Raw genomic sequence first — 22201 nt, forward strand, 5'->3', positions numbered from 1 at the left:
CCATAAAAACTTGATCACATATCACCCTCCAAAGTCCATCTTCAACGCGATGCTCGGCTGACCCGTCGCCCCGCTCGCGGCCTGTTCCGTAGGCCCCTGCTGCCGTCCCCACCGGATGACCTCCTCCAAGAAGGCCTTTTGCCCGTCGCTCATGCTCGCCACGACGGTGCGGAACGCGTTCTGGTCAATGGCCGCCAGCTCCAGCAGCCGTGCCGACGTGTCCCTGTAGCAGTCTTCGCCCTCCGAGGAGGCACGCGCGAGGCAGGTCGGCAGGACGAGCGCCATGGCGACGGGGACGCGGTCCCGGGGTACCACGCCGACGTACTGGCTCAGCGAGTGCGCAATCATGGAGCGGGCGTTCTCCGGGTCCTCTGGCGTCGTGTTGGTCACAAATGCGACGAGGCGCGGGAGGAGGTAGCGCGCAATGGTGTGGTCTGCCGGAGTAGGGTTGCCCTGCAGAAGCAGCGACCTGATACAGTTGGCAGCGATCTTAGCCGTCTAATGTTTCATCCGAATGTTAGTCACATATCTCGATGCGTTAAAGGGATCTTCAGGTAGCTACATACCATGCGATCCGTCAGGCAGTCGACCACCTCATCAAGGTATCTTGCCACAAGAGCATCGTTCGCCGCCAGGTGGTTCGTGCCGCCCGTAAATAGGATGGTGCTCGCGAGTAGACAATTCTTGACACAGGTGAGGGATGTTGGCACCTCTCGCTTCTGCGCGTTAAGGTAAATCGAAAGGAATCGGCGTAGGCAACCCTGCAGCTGTACATCCGTGGGTGACGGGCCGCTGCCGTCCTCGCCGCTGCTCGCCCTGCGGGATTTCGTCATACTCGCGACGAAGCGCTTGAGGGTGGGTAGCGACTGCGGAACGATGACCTCCTGACATCCGGGAGTCGCAAGGATGGTAGCCAGGATGTGAATGATACAGGCGTGAAGGTCGGTCTTGATGATGGAGGGGAAGACCTCGGCAGCATCAACGAGCGCATTTAGGGATGAGCGGATGAGAAGCACGGCTTCCTCAGTCATCTGGTGACGGCCGGGCTGGTTTGCCTCTGTGAGGTTGGGGAGCAGGCCAGCTAGGACCAGGACGATGATGCGTGTGAGCTCGAAAAGCTGATCAATGTCGTCTGACAGATCACCGTCATCGCCAGAGTCCTTCTTGCGTGCCGAGGGGTGGGAAACGCAGAGTGCCCTTGCAATCTCTACAATGACGCCTTGCACGTCGAGTCCTTCTGTCAACACCAGCCTATCAAGCAAATCCATAGTCTCCGAGAAGATTGCCTCTCTGTAAATCGCATGACCAGATACACTCGGGTGGAGAATCTTCTTGAGGGCCTGCAGAATGGCCAGGTTCTGCTCTTGGGTGGCCAACGAGTCACTTTGACCAGGGCGCGTAGCTAGAGCCTCGAATGCGATTCCGAACAGGACGAAAAAGAACGCGACCGGCTCGTCGCGGTAGTTGATGTCAGGTCCCTTGGTGTGACCGTTCGTGCTCAGCCCCTCAGACTCCTTTCCATCGAGAGCATCAAACACAAACTCGCTGTCTTGTTCGATCAAGCTCGCAATAGCGTCGACAAGTTTAAGCCAGGACTCTTGATAGAACTTGAGCAGAGTCTCTCTGTTCAGAGCTGCGTAAATAGTATCGAGACTGCCAGACAATGAAGGGGGTCCAAGTGTCATTGAAATGTCAGGCTCGAAGCGCAACCGGGCAAACTCCCGCAGCGACTCCAGCCACAGCGGCGTCAATGTTCCAATGTGAGGCTTCAGCACATCGAGCAGGTACTTCTGCTCCGAGCTGGCCACCTGTAGCTCTGCCCAGGCCGAGAAGACGGACATCTTGACCATTACTTGCGCATTGGAGCTGAGGCCCTTCAGCTCGCCAATGCCAGCATTCTCGTTCTCCTTGGAGAAATTCTCCAGAGCAGAAACCAGAGTCTTGAGGATGCGACCCATTCTATCAACATCCGTAACGATGCCCGTGGCGATGAAGCCGGCACAGACGTTGACAGCCTCAGAAGCGAGCTCAGGAGACGAGTCCGCGGCGAAGGCAGGTGTGAGCGCGGAACTGATTTGGGCCTGGTACTGCTCGAGAAGCATAGCCTCATCAAAGTCAGGGTCAGGCGTCCTTCCAAACATCTTGAGAACTGCTCCGATGATCTTGAGACCCCATACGCGTAGCTCCAGGACGCTAGACGTGGACGCAGAGAAGGCCATGCGGACGACATCACCAATCCTATTCTGGAGCGCCACCTGCGCAGCGGATTCGCCGTTCGTCATCACGTCCTTCGCAATGAGGACAAACATGTCGTTGATGCAGCTGATGGCAAACGTCGTAACTTGCCATCGGAGAGGCTCGACTTCAGCACCGGCCTTGGTATCTTGATCATCCTTCGCGGTACCTGCAAAGCCAGCCACTTCTTCGTCTTGTAGATCCGGCAATCCGCCCGTCTTCTTGGGCCCGACGTCGGACTCTTCCTTGGCCTTGGCCCTAGTCATCTTGAGCACTGTCTGGAATCTTTGAAGCCAGAGGCCGGTATCAGTCAGACAAGTCTGTCGCATCCAATTCCTCAGGATGTTTCTGATACCATCATGTGTTGGCGCGGTATCAAGCACCAGCCACAGGTGATCTTCAAAGCCCTTCTCAGCAGCGTTGATCACGTCATTGGGGTTTCTCTTCATGATGTTGTATAAGCCATCGACGGCGACGTCGCGCAAGATCGGGTACTCCGATCTGAGATACTTCTGAAGTAACTTGACGTAGTCCTCAAAATGCATGTAGCCTGGCGCGTAAAGTGACAGGTGCTCGAAACAGCTCAGCGTGGCACGCTGCACCAGCAAGTCATCCTCCTCTTGAAGTTGGTTGACCAGGTTAAGGATAAGCTCTCTCGATTTGGTCGAGTCTTGCAGATCTGGACCCAGAACATTGATGAGAGAGTCTACGCATCGTGTGATGGCGGCAGGGGTGGAGAGTTCCATTTCGAGGTTCATCGTAATGGCAGACGAGATTTCCGGGTGGTGCGTATCAGAGACGTAGAGTTGCGCCAGCATTCCGAGCGTGCTAGGCACATATCCGGCAAAGCTTAGTCCAGCCGCATCTGATGCCAGTGCGAGCGCCTCCAGGGCCCAGAAATGGACGGTGGGATGAGGATCATTGCAGAGAGACATGAGAATACCGAGAATAGTCTTCAAGTGGTAGCCCGCCGCCATGCCACCGACCTTGGTTTGAATGGATCCGAGTGCCATGGCGCAGCCAGCTCGAGCGCTGGGCTCTCGGTTACTGACGATGGTGTCGACAAGGTACTTAATTTCGTGGTTGGTGAAGGCGTTACCGCAGGCATTGCAAAGCCTAGCAACCGCAGCATACCCAACGCTCCGGACATATTGGTCCCCATCAATAACGAAATCCCGCAGCATATCCTGTAGGAGCCTCTCCACGGCCAAATTGGTGACATTTCCAGGCGAAGATTGAGTCTCCTTCACCGCCACGCGCAACGTCGACAAGATGGCAACTGAGACATTGACATTCATAGCCGCCTTCCTTCCCGGGTCTCTCAGAAGGGGACCAGCCGACATGAAGGTTCTGACCTGCTCAAGCACACTCTCTTGTACCTTAGGGGGCGTGAGTGGGAACACGAACGCGAACAGCTGGATAGCCATATTGATGACCTCCGTAGCTGGTGGGTCTGGATTCGTCGCCTCCGAGGCAGTGTCGCCGACGTACAAAAGAGATGCGTCATGTTCTAAAGTGCCGCAAACTGGCGACAACAATAATCTGTCAATGGCCTCCTCTGGGGTATCCTGTTCCAAGGGCGTTCCCTCTATTGAGTTGTCCTGCTGGCCAGGCAGGCTCTTGATTTTGAATCCGGAAATGAGACCTGTAATCCCGAACCCAGAGTTGTCGCCGACATCCCAAACAGTCTCGAACGTGGCCGCGGCATTGGCAATTGATGCACTGAGGGAGTTGACCGAGTAGTTTTCGGGATCCGCAAACAGCGATATCGCGATTGTGAGGAGGTTGGATTGCAAAAGGGCCTCACTGCCACCAGCCGGGCTAAGGTTGACCAGCTTGATGTAGCATTGCAGAACCCGACGCTGCACCATCATATCGAGATCGTGAAGCTGCAATGCGGGCGTCAGCCTCTGCGCCACATCGTCGGTAGTCTTTCTCGCAGGCAGCGTTCGCAAGAATGCGGACGTGTTTTGGAGCATCGTTGCTATGCGTTTGGAGACGTCGACTGTCAACAAGCGGTTGTTGAATTGCAGAAACGAGAGAATAGACCCCAGAGCACACTCTCTGACGTGGGTTAAGAAAGAAGCTTCTAAGAAACTCCGGTGCGCAGTGTTGTCTTTTGACAAAGGCTTCGGAAGCGCATTCTTCCACAGAAGGAGCAACTGAGAAAGGTGAATCTTGACAAAATTCGGTCCGAGCGACATCAAACCACCGATGAGAATCCAGGCGACCTGGATTTGAGTACTCGAGACCCTCAACTCAGACTGACCGCTTGACTTGAGCAAGTTGGTAGCCATGGTCAGAACACGGCTGTTGATGTCAACGGAACCATGCAGAGGTCGCGCGGGGCTGGCACTTAGTGTTGCCGCCAAACCGTGGGCGAATCCTACGCATCGTCGAGGAGAGTTGCGGCCACTCGTCAATAGAGCTAGCTCTCTGCTCAAACTGTTCATGCAAACCGACAAGCAGGGCAGGAGTTGCTGCGGGCAAGCCAGAACAAAAGCCTTCATACACGCCGAAGCATGCACCTGGACTGAATAGCTGGGGTGCTGGAGAACCTGTAAGAGGCCATCGCGGCAAGACTCGGCAAAGTTGTTGGCAGCGGATCCCAAGTTATTGATCAGCGCTGCCACAGCGCCGAGGGCGGCGATGAGAGTATGCTTCGACGGCTCGGGCCGCTCCGTCAGGGCTTGGGGATAGTTCTTCAGAATGTCATTGATAATCGACTTTGCCGCCGCAGTCTGCCCAGATTCGCCCAAGATCTTCTTTCCAATGATGTCCTGGAGGATTGTATCAACGATGCGCCTCGAGATGAGAAGACGGTAGCGGTTATTGTGGATATTAGGCGCTCCCAAAATATCAATCGTCAAGCTTTCGAGGATCCTGAGGTAGTTCGCCTCCACAGTCTTCTCGCCAAGTTTTCTGAGCACCTTGCCGTAACAGACGCCGATCGCGGCTCTCGCCCTGTTGGACGTCGGCATCTTGGCATACTGCGTGGATAGTATCTTGCCAATCTCCGCCAGAGACAGCGCAAGATCCTGCGTCCTCTTTCCACCAGGGGCAGGGCTTCCAGGCCGCGACGTCGGCAGGTCGTCCTCGTCTGCAACAATGCTGGCTGCTGTACCTGTGCGCTTGAGGGGCTTTTTGGAAAACCTCTTGGACGCCTTTGATGTCATGGGAGCGCCTTCCGCCACTCCAGCCTCTGAGTACCCGCGGACCATGGCCTCGGCCAGCGCTTCCGCGGCTGCGTGCCTCACTTGCGATGACGATGAATCAACGACCTTCCAGATGGCAGCCTGCAGTTTCTCAAAGTCGCTAGAGTTCTCAAAGTACGGTGTGTGCCGAACCAGGGCTCTCAGGCAGCGGCACGCCGAAACGATGACGAGTGAGCCCTTGTCGCTAGTGCCGTAGCTGCGCGACTGCTTGAAGATATCCCTGGCGACGTTCTCATCCACGCTTCCCTCCACCATTTTCACAATCTTGGCCAGGGACACAAAGACCGCAGCACGGAGGCCAGCATTGCTGGATGACGACTTGAGCAGCTTGATGAGCGTAGCGCAGGCCAACTGGTGAAGGCCTATGGCACTGTCACCGGCGGATACATAGACGTCTCCCAGGCACGCGACAGCAGCGTGCTTTGTGCGCGGGCCGGCGTCAGCCTTGGACTTGGCGCCTGAGATGATGCCAATTAGATCATTGATAGTCTCAAAGAGGAGCTTCCTGTCGCCATGGCCAAAGATGTGGGCGAGGCACTTTCCCAGGTTGTTTCTGACGACTCGGCTCGGCTGCGGCGAGGGAAGGTTGATGATCTGGAAGATCTCCTTCTTGAGGTAGAACTGCTGGGCGGTGCAGTCGTCGGCGGGGAGGCTGAGGACGTGCTTGGAGAGTGTCGAGACAAAGGTCAGGAGGAAAAGCTCCTGTTGTTCGGCGGGGAGGGACTGCAGCTTCGAAACGTCGAGCTCGGGGGTCGATGTCGCTGACGAGTCTGCCGCGGTAGCTGTCGTTGCGGCTGGGGGTGGTTGTGGTTGTGGTGGTCCCGATGCAGCTGTCGATGGCCTGGGCGAGGCAGCTGCTTGCGCGTGGTCCCCGTTGGAGCCATTGGGGGCTCCTGTCGACGACATTGGGGACGACGGGGAGGTTATGTGTGAAGTTACGCCGTCGAGCGCACACACTTGGGGGGGGTTCTGGTGTTTTGTTCAATGGATGCTGTTGTTCCCTTTTCGTCGGATGTGTTGTCGAAGGGTGGGATGGGTTATTGGGGACAGGTTGAGGGACAGGACAGGCATGCGGTCAGGTACAGGATGGCTCAAGGTGAGCCCCATGGAATTAGGGGCGGCTACCCCCCGGCGGGTCTGTCCCAAGCTCTCCATCAGGGGGGAACGAGAGCCATGACATATCACTTTGAGGCGCCAGCTGTGGCTCAGCCGTACCACCTCAAAGTGTGAATTGTCAAAAGTCAAGGGTTTAACCAATAAGCAGCCACACATCAGACGGACCGGATGGGTCCACTTAATTTTCGAGGAAGCTCCGAGCTCCCCTCCCGCCCGTCCGTGTGGCAGAAAGTGTGTTCCGGTCAGAAACATGACATGAGCCAGACAAGACATTGAAAGCTCCAGACTTTGGCCGCGAATCCGTTCTAGAGAACCCATAACCTACCGGCGAGATCGCCACATATACCCTTCCGTTATCAACCATGCGCCCGTTCGCCTTCGGCCCCGTTCGGACCATCGCATCGCGCATCGCCATCGCCGTCCCTCAAACCGCCATCCCAAGACCTCGAGCTCAGCCCACCACCACAACGTTCTGCTGCCAATGCCTGCGTTCGCTCTCGACGACGCCCGCCGCATTGAGCGGGCACAACAAGTGGTCCAAGATCAAGCACAAGAAGGGCGCCGCCGACGCGCAAAAGAACAACATGCGCAGCCAGCACTCCAAGACGATTGCCCTGTACTCTAGGCGTGCGTCCCACGTTGCACCACCGGCCCTTGCATCGCAAAAGCTTACGATTGCCACGTAGTACACGGAACCGACAACAACCCTCAACTCGTCACAGCAGTCGCAAATGCGAAGAAAGGTACCCCCTTCACAAAAACGAACCCGCATTCGTCCACAGAGCACACAAATTAGCTAACCCTCTGTCCAAGACGGCGTCCCCAAAGCCGTAATCGACTCCGCCATCGCACGAGGTCAAGGCCGCTCCGCCTCAGGCGCCTCCCTCGAATCCCTCACCCTCGAAGCCATCCTCCCGCCCGGCGTCGCCCTCATAATCGAAGTCGAGACCGAGAGCAAGGCCCGCTCCCTCCAAGACCTCAAAGTCCTCGTCAAGAAGCACAAGGGCACCGCCAACGCCGCCACATTCTTTTTCACCCGCCTAGGCCGCGTCGTCTTTGCCGCAAAGGAAGGTAGTGCTCCCGTGGGTATCGACGACATCATGGACGACGCCATCGAGTGCGGCGCCGAGGACCTCGAGGCCGACGAGGAGGGCAACCTTGTCGTCTGGACGCAACCCAACATGACCAATGCCGTCGTCAATGGTGTGGGCCCCAAGTTTGAGCTCGAGCTGCTCAGCTCCGAAATCATCTGGAACGCAAACGAGGACACAAAGGTCAAGATTGACGAAGGACTCGAAGCCACGACGCTAAGCGAGCTTTTGGCCGCGCTACAGGAGTTCCCCGAGGTGCAGGCCGTGTACGGCAACCCCACGCGGGGCGACATCCCGGAGGAGCAGTGGTCCGGCATCGAGGAGAACCTCGACTCGTAGATGTTGGGACTTATAGGCCCGACTCTTCGATATTGATGTACATTTGTCGTAGGATACCATATTTTCGTGTACAACATGTAGAAAAAAAAAACATAATACAAGTAGTGATAGAATCCTCAGAGGGGCGTTGTCGGGGGTGCAACCCGAGAATCCGAATCAACCCCCAGGAATGATATCCTTTCCGCCCAAAACTCCGCGTTAAATCGCATGACAAATTTCCCAAAGCCCAAGAACGTTCTTCTTTTGACCGCCCAAAACGCCTATATGATACAGCGCAAAATCTCGATCCGTTCGGACCCCTTCTCAAAGGTTGAGTCCCGGGCGTGAATCGAAATCAAAATGTGCCTCTTTTCCGTCCATGAGTGACTAAACACCCTCATGACTGCTCCGCGTTCGAAGCCGCGGGGTTCTGCGCAGCCTGCGCAGCCTCCCTCTCCCTCTTGATCTCGTCAAACGCCCGCTGTCTCTTGGCCAGACGAATGTACTCGCTCTTGATCTCGTCGCGGTCAAAGGGGATCTTGTGCGAGTGCTCGGCCTTGGGCCAGAACTCGGGCACCGCGAATCGGTTGTCGAGGTTCGTGCCAAAGTAGTACATGACGCCGATCGGGAACATGACATACATGCCAAACTGTTGTGGTGGTGGCGCCATGTCAGTCAAGAGGTCTCTGAAGTCGTTGTGCAGGATGGGATCAATGGGGACAAGAACTCAATTAAATCTCACCTTGAAAACTTCGAGATTAAGGCCGCCCATTATGACTATTTTGCGTGGTGATCGTGGGTTGTGGTGGTTGTGCAATTGGGAGTCGATGACGATGGCAAAGTTGACTCGCGGGATGATGGGATGGGAGCTCTTGCATTTGGCCCCAGCTGCACCACCTGGGAATCATCTGCAGCGGGATTGGACGCGCCCGGGGATTGGGCGGGAGAGTCGGAGGCTCGGCGCAGGTTTTTTCCACTTACTCAGGTCCCGTCCGGGCTTTGGTGTGGGTCCCAAACAGCCCGATTTGACAGAGCCCGAGAGGAACCTCAACGCCGTGACCAGAACGAGGGTTGAGCCGACATCCACCCTTCACCATTCCATCAAATCAAGCAGTGCGAATGTATCCTCCTGTCTCTTTTCAACAGCCCGTAGGCGTTTGTTTTGTGGTTTATAAACTACCATGATGCGGGTATGCCATGTACGAATGATGCCTGTGCCACCGTCCTAGACCTTCCAAACCATCCTGCCAAAGGCCTCGGCATGCCACACCCTCCTAGTTGCCCAGCCATAATGCATCTAAACGCCGAAGCATAGTCTATGTACAGACTTCCGGAACTCTACAATTGGCCCATACCCGTAACATATACATAAACGGAGGGAACAGAGCGCAGTGACGCGTTACCCTCATTGAGGTCGCTGCGCTGCTGCCCGTCTCTGACTCTGTGCTTCCTCCATCATCATTCGTTCCGTCAGACTTCGAGGAGTTCCCGAAAACAATGCCTGCCCGACACTGGCACGGTAACTGCTGAGATCCCCGTCGTCAACGCCGCTGCGTCCGTCCAGTCCTCCGATGAAGCTGCTGACATCGCCGAGCGATGCTGCCTGTTGGTATACGTCAGGGTTCTTCACAACAGGCATGATAACAGGGCGGCCTCTGAAAGATCCAACCGAGCCTGAAATGAGATGTGCCGGAATCGCTGGCTCAACTGGCTTCGGGATAGACACAGCAGGCGAGGTCGAGTATAGGGTCTGGGTAACTGGCCCATTCGACTCAGCTTCTTCCTCTTCCTCTTCTTCATCCTCCTCCTCCTGTATCGGAGCTGGTCGAACTCGGGGCTTTGGTGGCGCACTAAGTCCTTCGAAATGGAACATATCATCGTCGTCATCATCGTCGTCCAGCCCATCGTTTTGTGTCACCAACTTATCCTCGTTGTGCGACTCTGACTTGTCTCGAGTAGGGCTGTAAGGCGCAGTGGCCGTTCTAGTTGGTGAGCGTGATAACGGTGAAAGAATTGCTTTCTTGTTGGCAAAGGACTTTGGCTTTGCCATGGCGAGGAAGCCGTCATCCGAAGAGCTGCCGTCACTGTCCTCATCATCATCCCTCCGGCTGACTCTCTCTGGAGAAGCAGACCGCAATGGTTCGGGGGTTCGTTTGCGCTCGACCAAGGTGGTTTTTGGTGGTGATTGAGGTTTCGGGAGTGTTCCGATACTGTCGCTCGGTTGCAATGACGTTTCTGAATCCGATGTTGCCATACTACCATTTTCCTTATCCTGGGCTTCGGCATTTACAACGGTCCAAACTGTATTAGCATCCAAGGGAGCTCGAGAAAGAGCGCGAAGTGCTTGTGAAGAAGAGACTTTCTTTGGCGGCGGGCCGCTGTCGTCTTCGTCTGGGCCCAGCAAGGATTCGACGCTCATTGACTCATCTTCTGGTGGAGGCGGTGACCTCGAGTTGGCAAGGGTGTGCGACTGTACGAGGGACGGCTCCGATGACTGGGGTGAGGCTGTAGGCAGCACCTCTCCTCCTTCGAACTCGAAGCGCACTCGCCTAGGGCTGGCAGGTGGCTTGATTCCACTCGAGCTTCTTCTCAAGGCGCTGCGGCGCACCTTGGACTCGCTCTGCTCCGAAGCTCCAGAAGACGTCGTGTCATCAGTCGCCCGGCGTTCGTGGTTCGGCCTCTCAGGCGTCTGGGTCGCGGCGACCGACACCTGGATCGCAGGCTGCTCCCGAGTCTGACTGGACTTGCGACGACCCATGTCGTCTTGCGTAGTAGTAGCAGCAGAGGTTGAAGCTGGCGAGAGGATTGGTGACTGATTTGCTGCCGGAGCAGGAGTCTCGTGTGAGCTATCCAGCAGGGGCAGATAGCTTGGGGTGAAGAGACCGTGGAAACCCCTATCCCTTTCCCGGTCATAAACGCTGTCGGGTGAGGTTAGGGCAGCGGTGCCGGCATAGGGAAGGACGGATGGGGGCGTGGACGTGGATGTGGACGTAGAGGTGGACGATGGCGGCGGAGGTTCGCGGGGGTTGCCGGGATTGCTGTGGCCTTCGGTGAGGTTTTCGGTATCGTTGATAGACGGTGGTGGCGGCGGTGAGTCAGGCAGGTCAGTTTCTCGCAGGGGAGTTGTGAGACTCTGGTCGAGAGCAGGGCGTAGAGCTGAGTAGTTGTCGAAGGAAGCGGCAACTTGACGAGCAACCTCGGCTTTGGTGTGTTGTGGGATGTTTTGGAGCAGTTGGTGGGAGTATCTATGGAACTCGAGGGCCATGTCTTGGCGGTAGGCTGCAACCTTGTGGTCGAGGTCGGCTAGCTTCTGATGCAGGTCTCCGATGAGCCTCGTCGCATCGTCCATGTCAACCATGTCGCTCAAGGCCGGCAGAGGCAGCAACAGCAACAGCAAGACGGAGAGTGCCAGTGACAGCGGTAGCGGTAGCGGCGACTAGGGGATAGACCGATACCTAGACGAACGAGGGTCAGGAATCGGGGCGTGGAGGTGGGCCAATGGGTTCCTGGGCGTGGGCATGACGCAAGGCGTCTGGGTCGAGGTTGCGGCGAAATGGTCGGCGGCATCCAATGTTTGTTCGGGATGGGCGATTTACGGTTGCGTCCAGACCACAGGCACAGAGGCACAGGCGCACAGGCGCAAAGGGTGTTGACAGAGACACACTGGGGTGGGCGGCGGCGGAAGGAGAGAAAGAGGTTCAGGTTGCAGATGAACGCGTTTGGGGAATGTTTCTCTGTGTGCGAATGTGTGTGGTTGTGTGGTGTGCGGTGCTCTGTGTGTGTGCGTGTGTGTCTCTCTTCCCCGCGGAGAGAGATGATCAATAGGAAAGTCGGGGGCCCGGGGAGGGGTGTGTGGATTGGATTGTGGTCTCGGATCAGGCCAGAATCTGAGGTAAATAGAAAAGATTAGATAAAAACCTGCCAGGACTGGGCAAGACAACAACCTGGACTGGACAAGTCAATCCAAGCGAGACCCAAAGGTAAGACCAGACTGGAGGGATACTGCGTAGGTGCCTTGTCTGCGGGAGTTTGTGCAGAAAGACACGAGAGATGAATTGTGCGTGGGGAGTCAAGCGCGTGGTGGGTGTGCGTGTGTTGTGTGTGTGGTCGGTCCAAAGCGGCCGATGTGCAAATGTGCAAATCCAATGTGCGATGGATGTGGGTTAATTCTTTTGGGCGGTACAGGAGCAGGACCCGGGAGTGCCAATCTGCAAGTATCTCTGTGGTGGTTGTGGCGGGAATATGTACTTGTGAGGCCTAGAACACCCTCAAAGATGGTGTCCCCGATCCCCGCTGTCTGGATTTTGGGTCGGGTCGGATGCGTGGTTCACCATCGAAAAGGAAGACGTGGGACATGGCCTTTTGGGAGGTTCCGCCCCTCTGTCTCCCCCCCGTCTCTCTGCAATGGAAAGCCAAATGGAATCTTTTTGGGTGGGCGCGCGCGCGGGCTTCCGATTCTTGGAATCTCGGGGTGGGCGGCAGGTACGTACCGGCATTGCCAAGCAGACAGGGGTGATTAAGGCAGGTAGCCCCCCCTTCCTCTTCTCCTTCCCCTTGCCCTCCCACGCCTGCCTCGTCCCTTACAACCTACTGCAGTAAGTCCCCTCTAAGTTGGAAAGAGTCAAGCCTTGCAGTCGCTCTTGCCTCTCAAGAGTCAAGCCCGGGGCATGAAACCCCCTCAGAGAGCTGGTTGTCTGCCGGGCTGCTTCTTTCTCGGTGCTGATGGTCTGCGCCTGCTTTCGTATTATGCAATACTGATCCCACGCATCGTTTGACCCTCGACGTTGGACGTTGGACGCCTCATGTCATTCGGGTGTCAACGGCGCTTTCCTCACCGAACCATACATCGAATTGCTTCTTGAAGACAGGCACGTGGCCATTCTCCCCCAGAACATGTTTAATTTGCTCATTGCTTTTTCTCTTTTCTCATCTCAAACCACGCAACCTGGGAGTCGGAACCCGGCAGCTGCAGGCACTTTGTGCTACTTACATGACCGGACCTGAGAGTCTGAGAGTCTGAACGGTTGAATGCCTAGTCCAATTCCGTCAGACTCCATCCACCGTCGGCCACCCCGTCCCGTCTCGCTGCATTCTACCCTAGCACTGACATGCATATGGAAATCTCTTCATGTGCCTTTCTATCACTCAGTTATGCCATGAGCTGTCTTCTCTGTCACACCTCACTGGTCCGACAGGCTCGTGTTCTGGCTCCTACCAAGTCGCATTAGGTTTTCAGTGGTTCAAGCCTCCCAAAAACCGCCGATCCCCGTTCAGCATCAGACTTGGACTAAGTACTCTCAGCTCCGCAATGGCACTGCGCTGGCCATGACATGACATTGGCACTCTGACCTGACAATCCATCAAGAAGGCCAAAAACTCAACTCAATCCATAGCCTAGCAGCAACTGTCGCAACGATTGCTGCAACCCTCGAGCTAACAACCGATCTCGGCACCCGGCAATGCCCTTCTCAACGTCTACTCACGAATCCGCAATCAATCAAAGCCTCTCGTGGCTTGTCGTGTATTGCGGCCATGGTTGGGCATGATGGGCGGTTACGAACTGTGGGTCATTCCATGACACTTACACGCGCTTACAGGTCACCCTCTCGAGACGGCCGCTCACAAACACAAATCGCAAGTTGCCAAACTGCTCCAGCAAACTATTATGCAGTATCCCCGAGAACGACATCAATTTGGCTCTAGCTTTCGCTGATAACGCGGGGTCTGTTTTGGATGAAGTTGTGTTTGACTTATCTTGCCTATCCTTCAGACGAGAAGCCGCGCAACACCCCTCCAACACAAAGAAGAGCGACGTCCATTGGCAGGCTTCACCGTTGTACAACTCGAAAAAACGAGGGGGCACATCGACGTCAAAGGTCATTGACGAAGAAAGGCCCCACGACGGGACAAGGTCGCCAGCATGGATGGGGGTGAGAAGGTGGGAAGCATAGAATTTGACTTTCCGACATACTTTCCTAGACACCTCCGCTGGTACATACAGTAGATAAGGTGGCATTCTTGGGCGACGTAGTGTTGCGCCGTGCCGCCCTGCTCAGGTTCGTTGGCGAGCAAGTGGTGCCAAGTGGTTGCCTCGGGCAAGGGAACCTCCCACGTCGAGACTCGAACACCCCCGTGGCCCTTCCCCTCCTTCACCCCCGCCGGACGTTGGCCTTCTTCCCTTGACCGAGTCCGGCTCTTAGGGTGTCACGCGGCCGTCACCCCCGCGGCGCATGACTGGCCGCCCCTCTCACCGGTCCCGGAACCCCGTGACTTGTCCTCCACGGGGACATCGGGCTCCACGACTGTCACGAGATCCCCAAAGCTGAAAAAAAACAGACTTTGAGGTTTTTTTTCCCTTGCCTTGCCTTGCCTTTCGGACTTATTGATGACTCGCATTTCTCAACAGCGGTCCCACTTCATCCCACCCTTGCCTGTACCTCTTTTCCAATTTATTTTACGCGGGTGGTGATGCAATGCTCTCTCGCTTACACGGCAATGTATGGACTTTTGCTGCTCGCATTGCGCATTGAGTATTTGGGGGCGCAGGGTGGGAAAACCTCATGGCCTTGGTCACACCGAGAAATGCCCAGTTAATATGCGAGTGCAACGTCTCAGTGGCGGGTGCTTATGGCGGTGTATCTACCTATAAGAGATGGAGTTAAAACACCAATGGGAAAGCCCACGCCACACAACGAGACGAAACATCCCAATTGCCGGGTGTGAGCAGTCATGTTTCCTCCTTTGCCCAGGCCCGTTTTGCTCTTCTCGCGCCGCCTGATCAACGTCTGTATGTCTCTTCCGTGCCTAGGTACTGCAGAAAAAAAGGTCCCGTCTGGCCGCTCTAGAACGGAGAGTTTCCTAGGCGGGCACCGCCGCTCTCCCGCTGTCAACCGCTGCACGGTGCGGTCATACCTACCTGTCCTGACCTGGGGCCTTTATGAGCCTTTCCCGCGTGCTATCGTGTTACGTACCGCAGCCGCTGCCGTGTTCTCAACGGCTTTGCCTGCAAGGGTTGTCCGGGGACGCGGCCTCTTCGGCCGCCGGGCGCTCGGAACCGACCGAATTGAGTCCCGTTGGTGTTTGTTATGTCATATTGGCCGGTCTTTGTTTATCTGCTTTTATTGATGACATTCTCACTAAGGTGAGAAGGCATCGAGCGATTGATAGTGAAAGCAGTCTCATGAAAATTGCGTCGGCTTCCGAGGTTTGTTCATGGGCACCTGGGAGTTGTAAGACAGCAAGGTTGGTGGCTACGTGCCGTACCTTACATACACTTACTTCGCCGGCTGCAGCCAGGTACGCTCGAACTGGAGATTGTTTTTGATGATACTTTGATAACTACCGACGTTGGCGACGAAGAATTCATCCACTGAGTAAAGCAAGGGAGACCAGACACGTAATAGCTCGTGTGTAAATGCTCGCTGCTTATCGCCGCAGTCTAGCGGATGAGAGACAATTTCCAACCCTCAGAGTGGTTGTCATTGCCGCTCGATCAATGGGCTTCATCACTTCTGCGCAGTGTTTCCTTGTTCATACATTCTATTCCTATCAGAATCCTATCTCGGTGCCTAAGCAGGCGGTTACCCCATAGCCCCTCAGAATCTTCATACCGAGACCTAGCGTGCTTTGATCGAAGAGCAAGTATCATCAAGCAACAAGTCCGAGTACCCATATCCCGCAATCCATAGGGTCAAAAGACAGATTCCAATGTCACATCCCTTGCAAGGTCAATAATACCGTGATCAATCACTCATATCTTCATCGGGCCGGTATTCGTCGTCACTGCCATCTCCCATGTCGAGCTCAAGATCGATGGGCTCATGGACGACGATTTCCTCCTCGATAGGATCCAGGGCGGCATTCAGCTTCATGTAAAAGTCACGGAGCACGGGGCTCAAGATCTTTCGGGCGCGTAAGTCAGCCGTGGTAGCCACCTCTCCAATCAGGCCAATGTAGTCCTCCTGCATGGCGTTCACAACTCCATTCGTGTCGTCGCGGATTGTCTTTTCAAGGGTGCTCAGCATTGTGTTGGCGGCCTTCTCCACATCTCCGGCGGCGGTTTTGAACATGGTAGACTTCTAGGACTCGACATGTTCCTTCATGAGGTCATTCATTAGAAGGAAGGATCCGGTTCCTGTGGAGTTGAGCTCGGTTAGCTTGATGTCTGTATGCCTCCAAGAATTCGCAACGCTCACCTCTCAGGTCGACGCAGCCTTGGTAGGCTTCATTCATGGCTCGCTGAACAACAGGGCCGAAAAGACGATTGGCGTCCTTTTGTGCGGTCTTGACCAGCTTTTGGTGCTCATTAGCTATATGAGCGAGCTTCTCCTTCTATGCGGCCAGAATCACGACGAGGAAGCCGTTCACTAAATCGTTGTTCTCGACAAGAAACCGTCTGTCCTTCATGCGCTCGTGGAACGACTTAATCAGCTGCTTGGAAGACGCGGCAAGTGTCGCAATCTTCTCAGGCAAGCGGCCATTGAAGGCCGAGTCCCACTCCTGGGCAGTATAATTCTTCATAGGCTTGAGAAGATCTGCTGCATATTAGATTCCCTCGGTTCAGACAAATCATAGTAGACAGAGCTTACCCTCGTTGAAGTCACGGGCACCCGCTGCGCCTTTGAATACGCCACTGCTTTACGTTAGAGCCACGCTTCTTAAAGGGGGTTGTCACGAGGCAGGACTTACTAGCGACGGCAAGTAGCCTTACAGGTTCCATAGCGAAGACCTCCGGCATCGTGCTTCGCACCCCAGCCTTCGGCAGTAGTAACGGCCTTGTCAGAGGCTTTCACGGCACCCTTGCCGGTCTTCTTCAGGACCTTCACCTTAACGACTGACTTGAAATCCTCCATGCACTTTGTAACAGCCTCACCGAGGGCCTGGAGACATAGTTAGTAATGTTTCAATGGCTTGCAGTATGATCGCTTTCGCGGGTACCTTTCCTAGCTTGGTCAAAGCAACTCCCAAGCTCTGAGTCTCCTGCTTCTTCTCATTTTCGGAGAGCTTGAGGTTAGCGACGTCCCCTGCAAAAAAGAGGTCGAGGGCCCCCAGAAGACGGCATATCTCGCTGAGATGATGGCGAAAGTGGCTAGCCTGGATAGCCGCGGCCTGCTCGAGGGTGTAGTCACGAAGACCAGGAACCCTAGTATCATCGAGAGAAGTGAAGCCTACAACACGATGGTCTTTCTTCATCCTTCCTCTCAACTGCTGGTAGCCCCGACTGCTGATGCAGAAGACTGGTAAATCTCTATCAATCTGTTCATAATCGGGGCTCACGACTTCAACCTGCTGGCGAGTTCGCATCTCTCCCTCCTGTTCGGCGAGAAGCTCTTCATCAAACCTGTAAATCAGACATTTTTGTTAGTGATGCCCTTTTTGGATGACGTCCGTATGAATACGTACTCCTTCAGACCAAACGCAAAGTCCTCCTTGATCGCCTGGCGGGAGTAATCATTGCGTCCTTGGATGCAGTAGCGGTACATCTGGATCTTCACAGCCGAACGCTGCTTTCTGAGGTCCCTGGTTTCCTTCTTGATCTGCGTCATCTGCCGAGTAATCTTCTTCCGCTCCTCCCTGGCAGCCTTCTTCGACGCATTCAGCTCTTCAAGCTTGTTGCGCGTCTCCTCGATTGAAAAAGGCTCAGGGCGACCCTCCAAGTCATCGTCGTCAGACTCAACAGCATCGAGATCCGAGTCATCACTGCTTTCGTCTGTGTCGCTTTGACCAGGCTCTTTCTTCACCTTCTTGGCAATTGCAGGCTCTTTCTCACGCTGAAGCCGAGAACGCTTCCTCTTGCGGGGAGATTCCATGGGAGCAAAGGTCGTATGCCCTTTGGAAATCTGTCTGTAAAGTCCATGCCAAGTATCAAAGTCATTGCCGATGATGCTGTACTTCTCCTGAGCGCTCGCTTTCTGGAGCTCAAGGCTTTTGAGTTCGCCCCTCTTGCGCTCGATTTCACTCTCCATTCCAATTTTGCGCTCTTGCTCCTTGGCGATGAGGTCTACAATGCTAAGACTCGGGGCCGCTTCATCCAGGGAAATGTCGTCTGCTTTGGCACAGATGAAGGTGATGTTGTTGTGCGCGCCATCGTATTTGAGCTGTTGCTTGAAGTTGTCGCCCATCAACGTACAGCGACTGCCGCGCGAGTAGCATTCGAGTCGCGTCCTCCAGGCTATTTAGTGTCAGTAGCAATATCAACGTAGAGGTTTGTATCCACGTACCAAATCCACAATGACTACTCCGGTAGAAACGACCTCTGACTTCAGGAAGACCCGCACGATCTTGATGAGGGGCCAGTAGGCCATCTCCAGCTCCTCAGGTTCAGCACCATCGCCTTCCGTGCGAGATTTGTTTCGCTTCTTCTCCGATTCCACGAAGGCCGAGATTCCGGCGTAAAAAGGAGCGCACTCTGCTTCTTCAATCACCTTGGTCTTGCCAATCACCTCTCGCACCTTGACAAAATTGGCAAGAACAACAGGATCGACATCTCTGAGTTGCATATCAGTATGCTGTGGGTAGGCGGCCTTCAGAATGGAATATGCGATCCCAGCGTCGCTGTCCGCATTCTTGATGTCCGGAGAGAGCTTGCCCCTGTTGTCAAGGATGTCGCGGTGAAGGGCAACGACCTCAGCAGTCCCCTCAGCCTGAGTAACGAGCTCAATCTCGGCGCGATACTTCTTGGCAGTATCATTGGAGCCGTTGCACGAAATCTTGGCAACGGCGACCGTACAGGTCCGCATACAGTTGGTGAGAGGAACTCTTTCCTCGTCCAGGATAGCATTCATTGCAGTGCTCTTGCCGGATTCAGGACTTCTCAGAACACCAATGACGAATTGCGGCCTGGTTAATTCTTTCCCAAAAAGCACCATGCAAAACCTCGCGGGCTTCTTCCTTCCCTGATGAGAATTCAAAAGTCCTCTTCTTTGCATACGCACCTTGACTACAAACTCAAATCCCACTTCCTTTCTCTTTGCACATTACCTGAGAACGAACAACCTACGCACTCCGTCAAGGTAAGCTATCTCCGCAAAATAGCATTTCACAGATTGACTCACGCTTTTTCTTTCTTTCGGAGATACACTTGCTGACTATTATTTGAAGATCCTCAGTATGTCTTCACCGAAGAAGAAACACAATCGACGCAAGTCTCTTCGCGATCTATTCGACCTTGAAATCCCCCGAGTGGTTATTCCCTCACCTAATACAAGGCCCAATATAACGAACAATCATGCGCCAACACCTCCACTCCACCATATCAAGAGGCTGGCCGGTGAGATCATCTGGGAATGATAATGATCAGAAAGAGAAGTCAGAAACTCTTTCTATGACGATCAGAGCCGATGACGTTTATCTACAATATTCAAGCGACGATAATCCAAAGAAGCTGTTCGAAAAAGCTTCAAACTGGCTTCTAGCAATACAAGAGAATTCAGCAGAGAACGATCATGCAGATACGATACTCAAAGAGACACACGAAGCGATAATTCGTGCTATCTTTGGCTCTAACATGATTGAGAGAGCTGGTCTTGGCTGGGATATCACAGTTCACCTCTGCCGAAAGATCTTCTCCGGCGAAGATGTCACCGACATTCCTGAGCGTACTCCTGAGTACGAAAGCGAATTGCTGGAGATGTATCGAAAAGAAGGCAATCTCAAGGACATGCCGGCGCAGTATGTTCTCCGCGGACGAAGAGAAATCATTCAGCACGCGCGCGCTTTTCAATACCTCATACATACATTTGTCGTATTGCGAGAAGATCTTACCGAGGAGATCATCAAAGAAACACATCGAATCCTCACCAAGGGTATCCCAATCGTTCAAGAGGGCATGGATGACGTTGCACCTGAGAAATATGGTGGCATCTATCGGGATGTTGCAGTTGGAGCTGGCTCGACAATGTTCACAGTTCCTCAATTCGTGCCGCGCAAGATGAAAGAGTTCTGCGAGAAACTCAAGGAAGATATCTCGCTCGCCGAAACACGAGGCTTCATCGACCCGTTCTCTATAGCTTCAAAGTACTCACTGGAATTTGTCCAAATTCACCCATTCCAAGATGGCAATGGCAGAACTTGCCGTATGATACTCAATGCAATTCTCTGCAGATATGCAGGTATCATTGTTCCCATCGGCGAGCAAGGAGAAGAGAGGAGCGAGTATATAGCGATAAAGCGAAATGCGAGCGAAAACATGGATGGACATGGCCCATACGCTCTTTTCGTGCTTACCAGAGCCGTTACACGCCTGCGAGAACTGAAGAAGAAGATGGCTGGTAAAGGAAGAAGAAAATGAGCTGTGTGTTCGGGGAGTCTGAAATCCATTTCATGGATTCAGTTAAGCTGGGGGAGCTGGAGTTCTAAGAAGTTATGAGACAGAAAGTTACTGCATCGTTTGAGATGCGCCGACGACTCGGCTTGGGAGGGAAACATTACTCTTAAACACATACCTAGCTGATAATCAGGCTGCCTGAATTCAAAGTTACCTAGTTTTTTCATGTCCTTGAGAAATTGTAAAATGTGAGGCGTATTACTTTATTCAGGCTACTAACATCTTATTGGTTTATCCAGGTATCCTAAGCAAAAGGAGAGAGACAGCCACGAAGATAGTTGTACCGGTCATGCAAGCAATGCATGATTTCTCACTTGTAACTCGGGATTTAACTAAGGTAGCTTGCCACTGGTACTTGCGATAATATTGGCGGGGGAACACATCGCCGTATGTACGTAAGGGCAGGGGCTTCATTTCATTTGGCACGGAAGTCCTCCAGAATATGATTGGGATAAAAGTTCCAAATATTCTTGTTGAATAGGCTCGATCCATCAGACACAAGTGGTGGGATAAATGCACGGAGTAATTAACTCATGCTTCGCTGTGCAAAATACAGCAAGGCGTGTCGTCGGAGTTGGGCCGCTTTCCTCGGTGAAGGAGGTCCGGATGGTGGGGCCGGGGTATCAGGGGTTCAGCCCCCACCGCCTTCCCCATTAGCCAGCCCGTGCCTCCTAGTCGAATCGTGGAAGCTCCAACACCTACGTGCTTTAGCTCAGCTTTCCCAGCCCTGTCCAACGCGCCTTCCTTCCCAAGACCGAACCTGGTTATCAGCTACAAACCTTCCTACAAGCATTTCCCGCCCGCCGCGCGCATCCCACGATACTCACACAAGAACACACACATAGGGACGACAGCCATAATGTCGACAATTACAACCACGGCCCTGCAATCGGGCCACGCGCCCATCATCCCCCTCTCCTTCAACTCAAACCAACCAGACACGATCCGCCTCTACCCGCTCTCCAACTATACCTTCGGCGTCAAGGAGACCCAGCCCGAGGAGGACCCCTCCGTCATCGCCCGCCTCAAGCGCCTCGAGGAGCACTACACCCAGCACGGCATGCGCCGCACCTGCGAGGGCATCCTCGTCTGCCACGAGCACAACCACCCGCACATCCTCATGCTGCAAATCGCAAACGCCTTCTTCAAGCTCCCCGGAGACTACCTCCGCCCCGAGGACGACGAGGTTGAAGGGTTCAAGGCCCGCCTCGATGAGCGCCTCGCCCCCGTCGGCCGCATCGGCGAGGGCGAGGAGCCCGCTGACTGGCAGGTTGGCGACTGCCTGGCCCAGTGGTGGCGGCCCAACTTTGAGACCTTCATGTACCCCTTTGTTCCGGCGCATGTGACTCGGCCAAAGGAATGCAAGAAGCTTTACTTTATCCAGTTGCCCAAGAGCAGTATGTTAATGAAAACCCTTGACAGCAACAGCAGCAACACTTTTTGCTAACCCATGTCCCCCAACAGAGGTGCTTAGCGTCCCCAAGAACATGAAACTCCTCGCAGTCCCCCTCTTCGAGCTCTACGACAACACGGCGAGATACGGCCCCCAGCTCTCGGCGATCCCCCACCTCCTCAGCAGATACAACTTTGAGTTCGTCGACGAGAACGGCAACATCGTCGCTGCTACGCCCGGCGCGAGTGCACCGGAAGGATACGTTCCGAGAACAAAGGTGTTGGCGAGCGGCGACGACACGGACATGCAGGAGGCCAAGGGAGACGAAGAAGAGAACGGCGAGCAGCAGCAGCAGCAGCAGTAAGAGTTGCGGGTCGCGCGAAATGCGGACACAGAAAGGGAGGAAGGGCTTCTCACGAAAAGGGATCAGGGGCGAGGCGTTTTGGCGTAGGTCACAAAAGTGCCATAAGTAGACCGGTAGGACTGTACAACAGGTTTGACGCGATAT

At 54.5% G+C, this 22201-nt stretch overlaps 8 protein-coding genes across 8 annotated transcripts; 4 read left to right on the plus strand and 4 right to left on the minus strand.

The window, feature by feature from the left end:
• Positions 1–21: 21 nt before the first annotated feature.
• CLUP02_03375 (uncharacterized protein) lies at positions 22–6356 on the minus strand (the record flags this gene model as incomplete). Its single annotated transcript, XM_049282397.1, has 2 exons — positions 22–498; positions 567–6356. The coding sequence occupies 2 exons, from the start codon at positions 6354–6356 to the stop codon at positions 22–24; spliced, it is 6267 nt and encodes a 2088-aa protein (XP_049139540.1).
• A 267-nt stretch (positions 6357–6623) lies between these two features.
• On the plus strand, positions 6624–7996 carry CLUP02_03376 (uncharacterized protein; the record flags this gene model as incomplete). The annotated part of the gene is made up of 4 exons (XM_049282398.1): positions 6624–6674; positions 6899–7193; positions 7253–7309; positions 7380–7996. 4 exons carry the CDS (start codon positions 6624–6626, stop codon positions 7994–7996), a joined length of 1020 nt encoding a protein of 339 aa, XP_049139541.1.
• Positions 7997–8372: 376 nt separating this feature from the next.
• Positions 8373–8747, minus strand: CLUP02_03377 (uncharacterized protein; the record flags this gene model as incomplete). Its single annotated transcript, XM_049282399.1, has 2 exons — positions 8373–8624; positions 8718–8747. 2 exons carry the CDS (start codon positions 8745–8747, stop codon positions 8373–8375), a joined length of 282 nt encoding a protein of 93 aa, XP_049139542.1.
• A 633-nt stretch (positions 8748–9380) lies between these two features.
• CLUP02_03378 (uncharacterized protein) lies at positions 9381–11333 on the minus strand (the record flags this gene model as incomplete). The annotated part of the gene is made up of 1 exon (XM_049282400.1): positions 9381–11333. The coding sequence occupies one exon, from the start codon at positions 11331–11333 to the stop codon at positions 9381–9383; it is 1953 nt and encodes a 650-aa protein (XP_049139543.1).
• A 1770-nt stretch (positions 11334–13103) lies between these two features.
• CLUP02_03379 (uncharacterized protein) lies at positions 13104–15139 on the plus strand (the record flags this gene model as incomplete). The annotated part of the gene is made up of 9 exons (XM_049282401.1): positions 13104–13266; positions 13341–13510; positions 13573–13905; positions 14007–14248; positions 14382–14440; positions 14507–14596; positions 14654–14762; positions 14821–15047; positions 15117–15139. 9 exons carry the CDS (start codon positions 13104–13106, stop codon positions 15137–15139), a joined length of 1416 nt encoding a protein of 471 aa, XP_049139544.1.
• Positions 15140–15185: 46 nt separating this feature from the next.
• Positions 15186–18843, minus strand: CLUP02_03380 (uncharacterized protein; the record flags this gene model as incomplete). The annotated part of the gene is made up of 11 exons (XM_049282402.1): positions 15186–15195; positions 15254–15440; positions 15726–16053; positions 16184–16267; positions 16325–16509; positions 16564–16607; positions 16664–16854; positions 16913–17315; positions 17378–18072; positions 18105–18146; positions 18196–18843. 11 exons carry the CDS (start codon positions 18841–18843, stop codon positions 15186–15188), a joined length of 2817 nt encoding a protein of 938 aa, XP_049139545.1.
• A 30-nt stretch (positions 18844–18873) lies between these two features.
• CLUP02_03381 (fic/DOC family protein) lies at positions 18874–20264 on the plus strand (the record flags this gene model as incomplete). The annotated part of the gene is made up of 3 exons (XM_049282403.1): positions 18874–18987; positions 19076–19244; positions 19279–20264. 3 exons carry the CDS (start codon positions 18874–18876, stop codon positions 20262–20264), a joined length of 1269 nt encoding a protein of 422 aa, XP_049139546.1.
• A 697-nt stretch (positions 20265–20961) lies between these two features.
• On the plus strand, positions 20962–22057 carry CLUP02_03382 (cleavage and polyadenylation specificity factor subunit 5; the record flags this gene model as incomplete). Its single annotated transcript, XM_049282404.1, has 2 exons — positions 20962–21697; positions 21765–22057. Coding segments are annotated over 2 exons (1029 nt in total), but the record flags the coding sequence as incomplete, so codon positions are not given.
• Positions 22058–22201: the final 144 nt, after the last annotated feature.

This window comes from Colletotrichum lupini, chromosome 2, assembly GCF_023278565.1.
Source record: "Colletotrichum lupini chromosome 2, complete sequence".
In the NCBI taxonomy this organism is placed as follows: Eukaryota; Fungi; Ascomycota; class Sordariomycetes; order Glomerellales; family Glomerellaceae; genus Colletotrichum; species Colletotrichum lupini.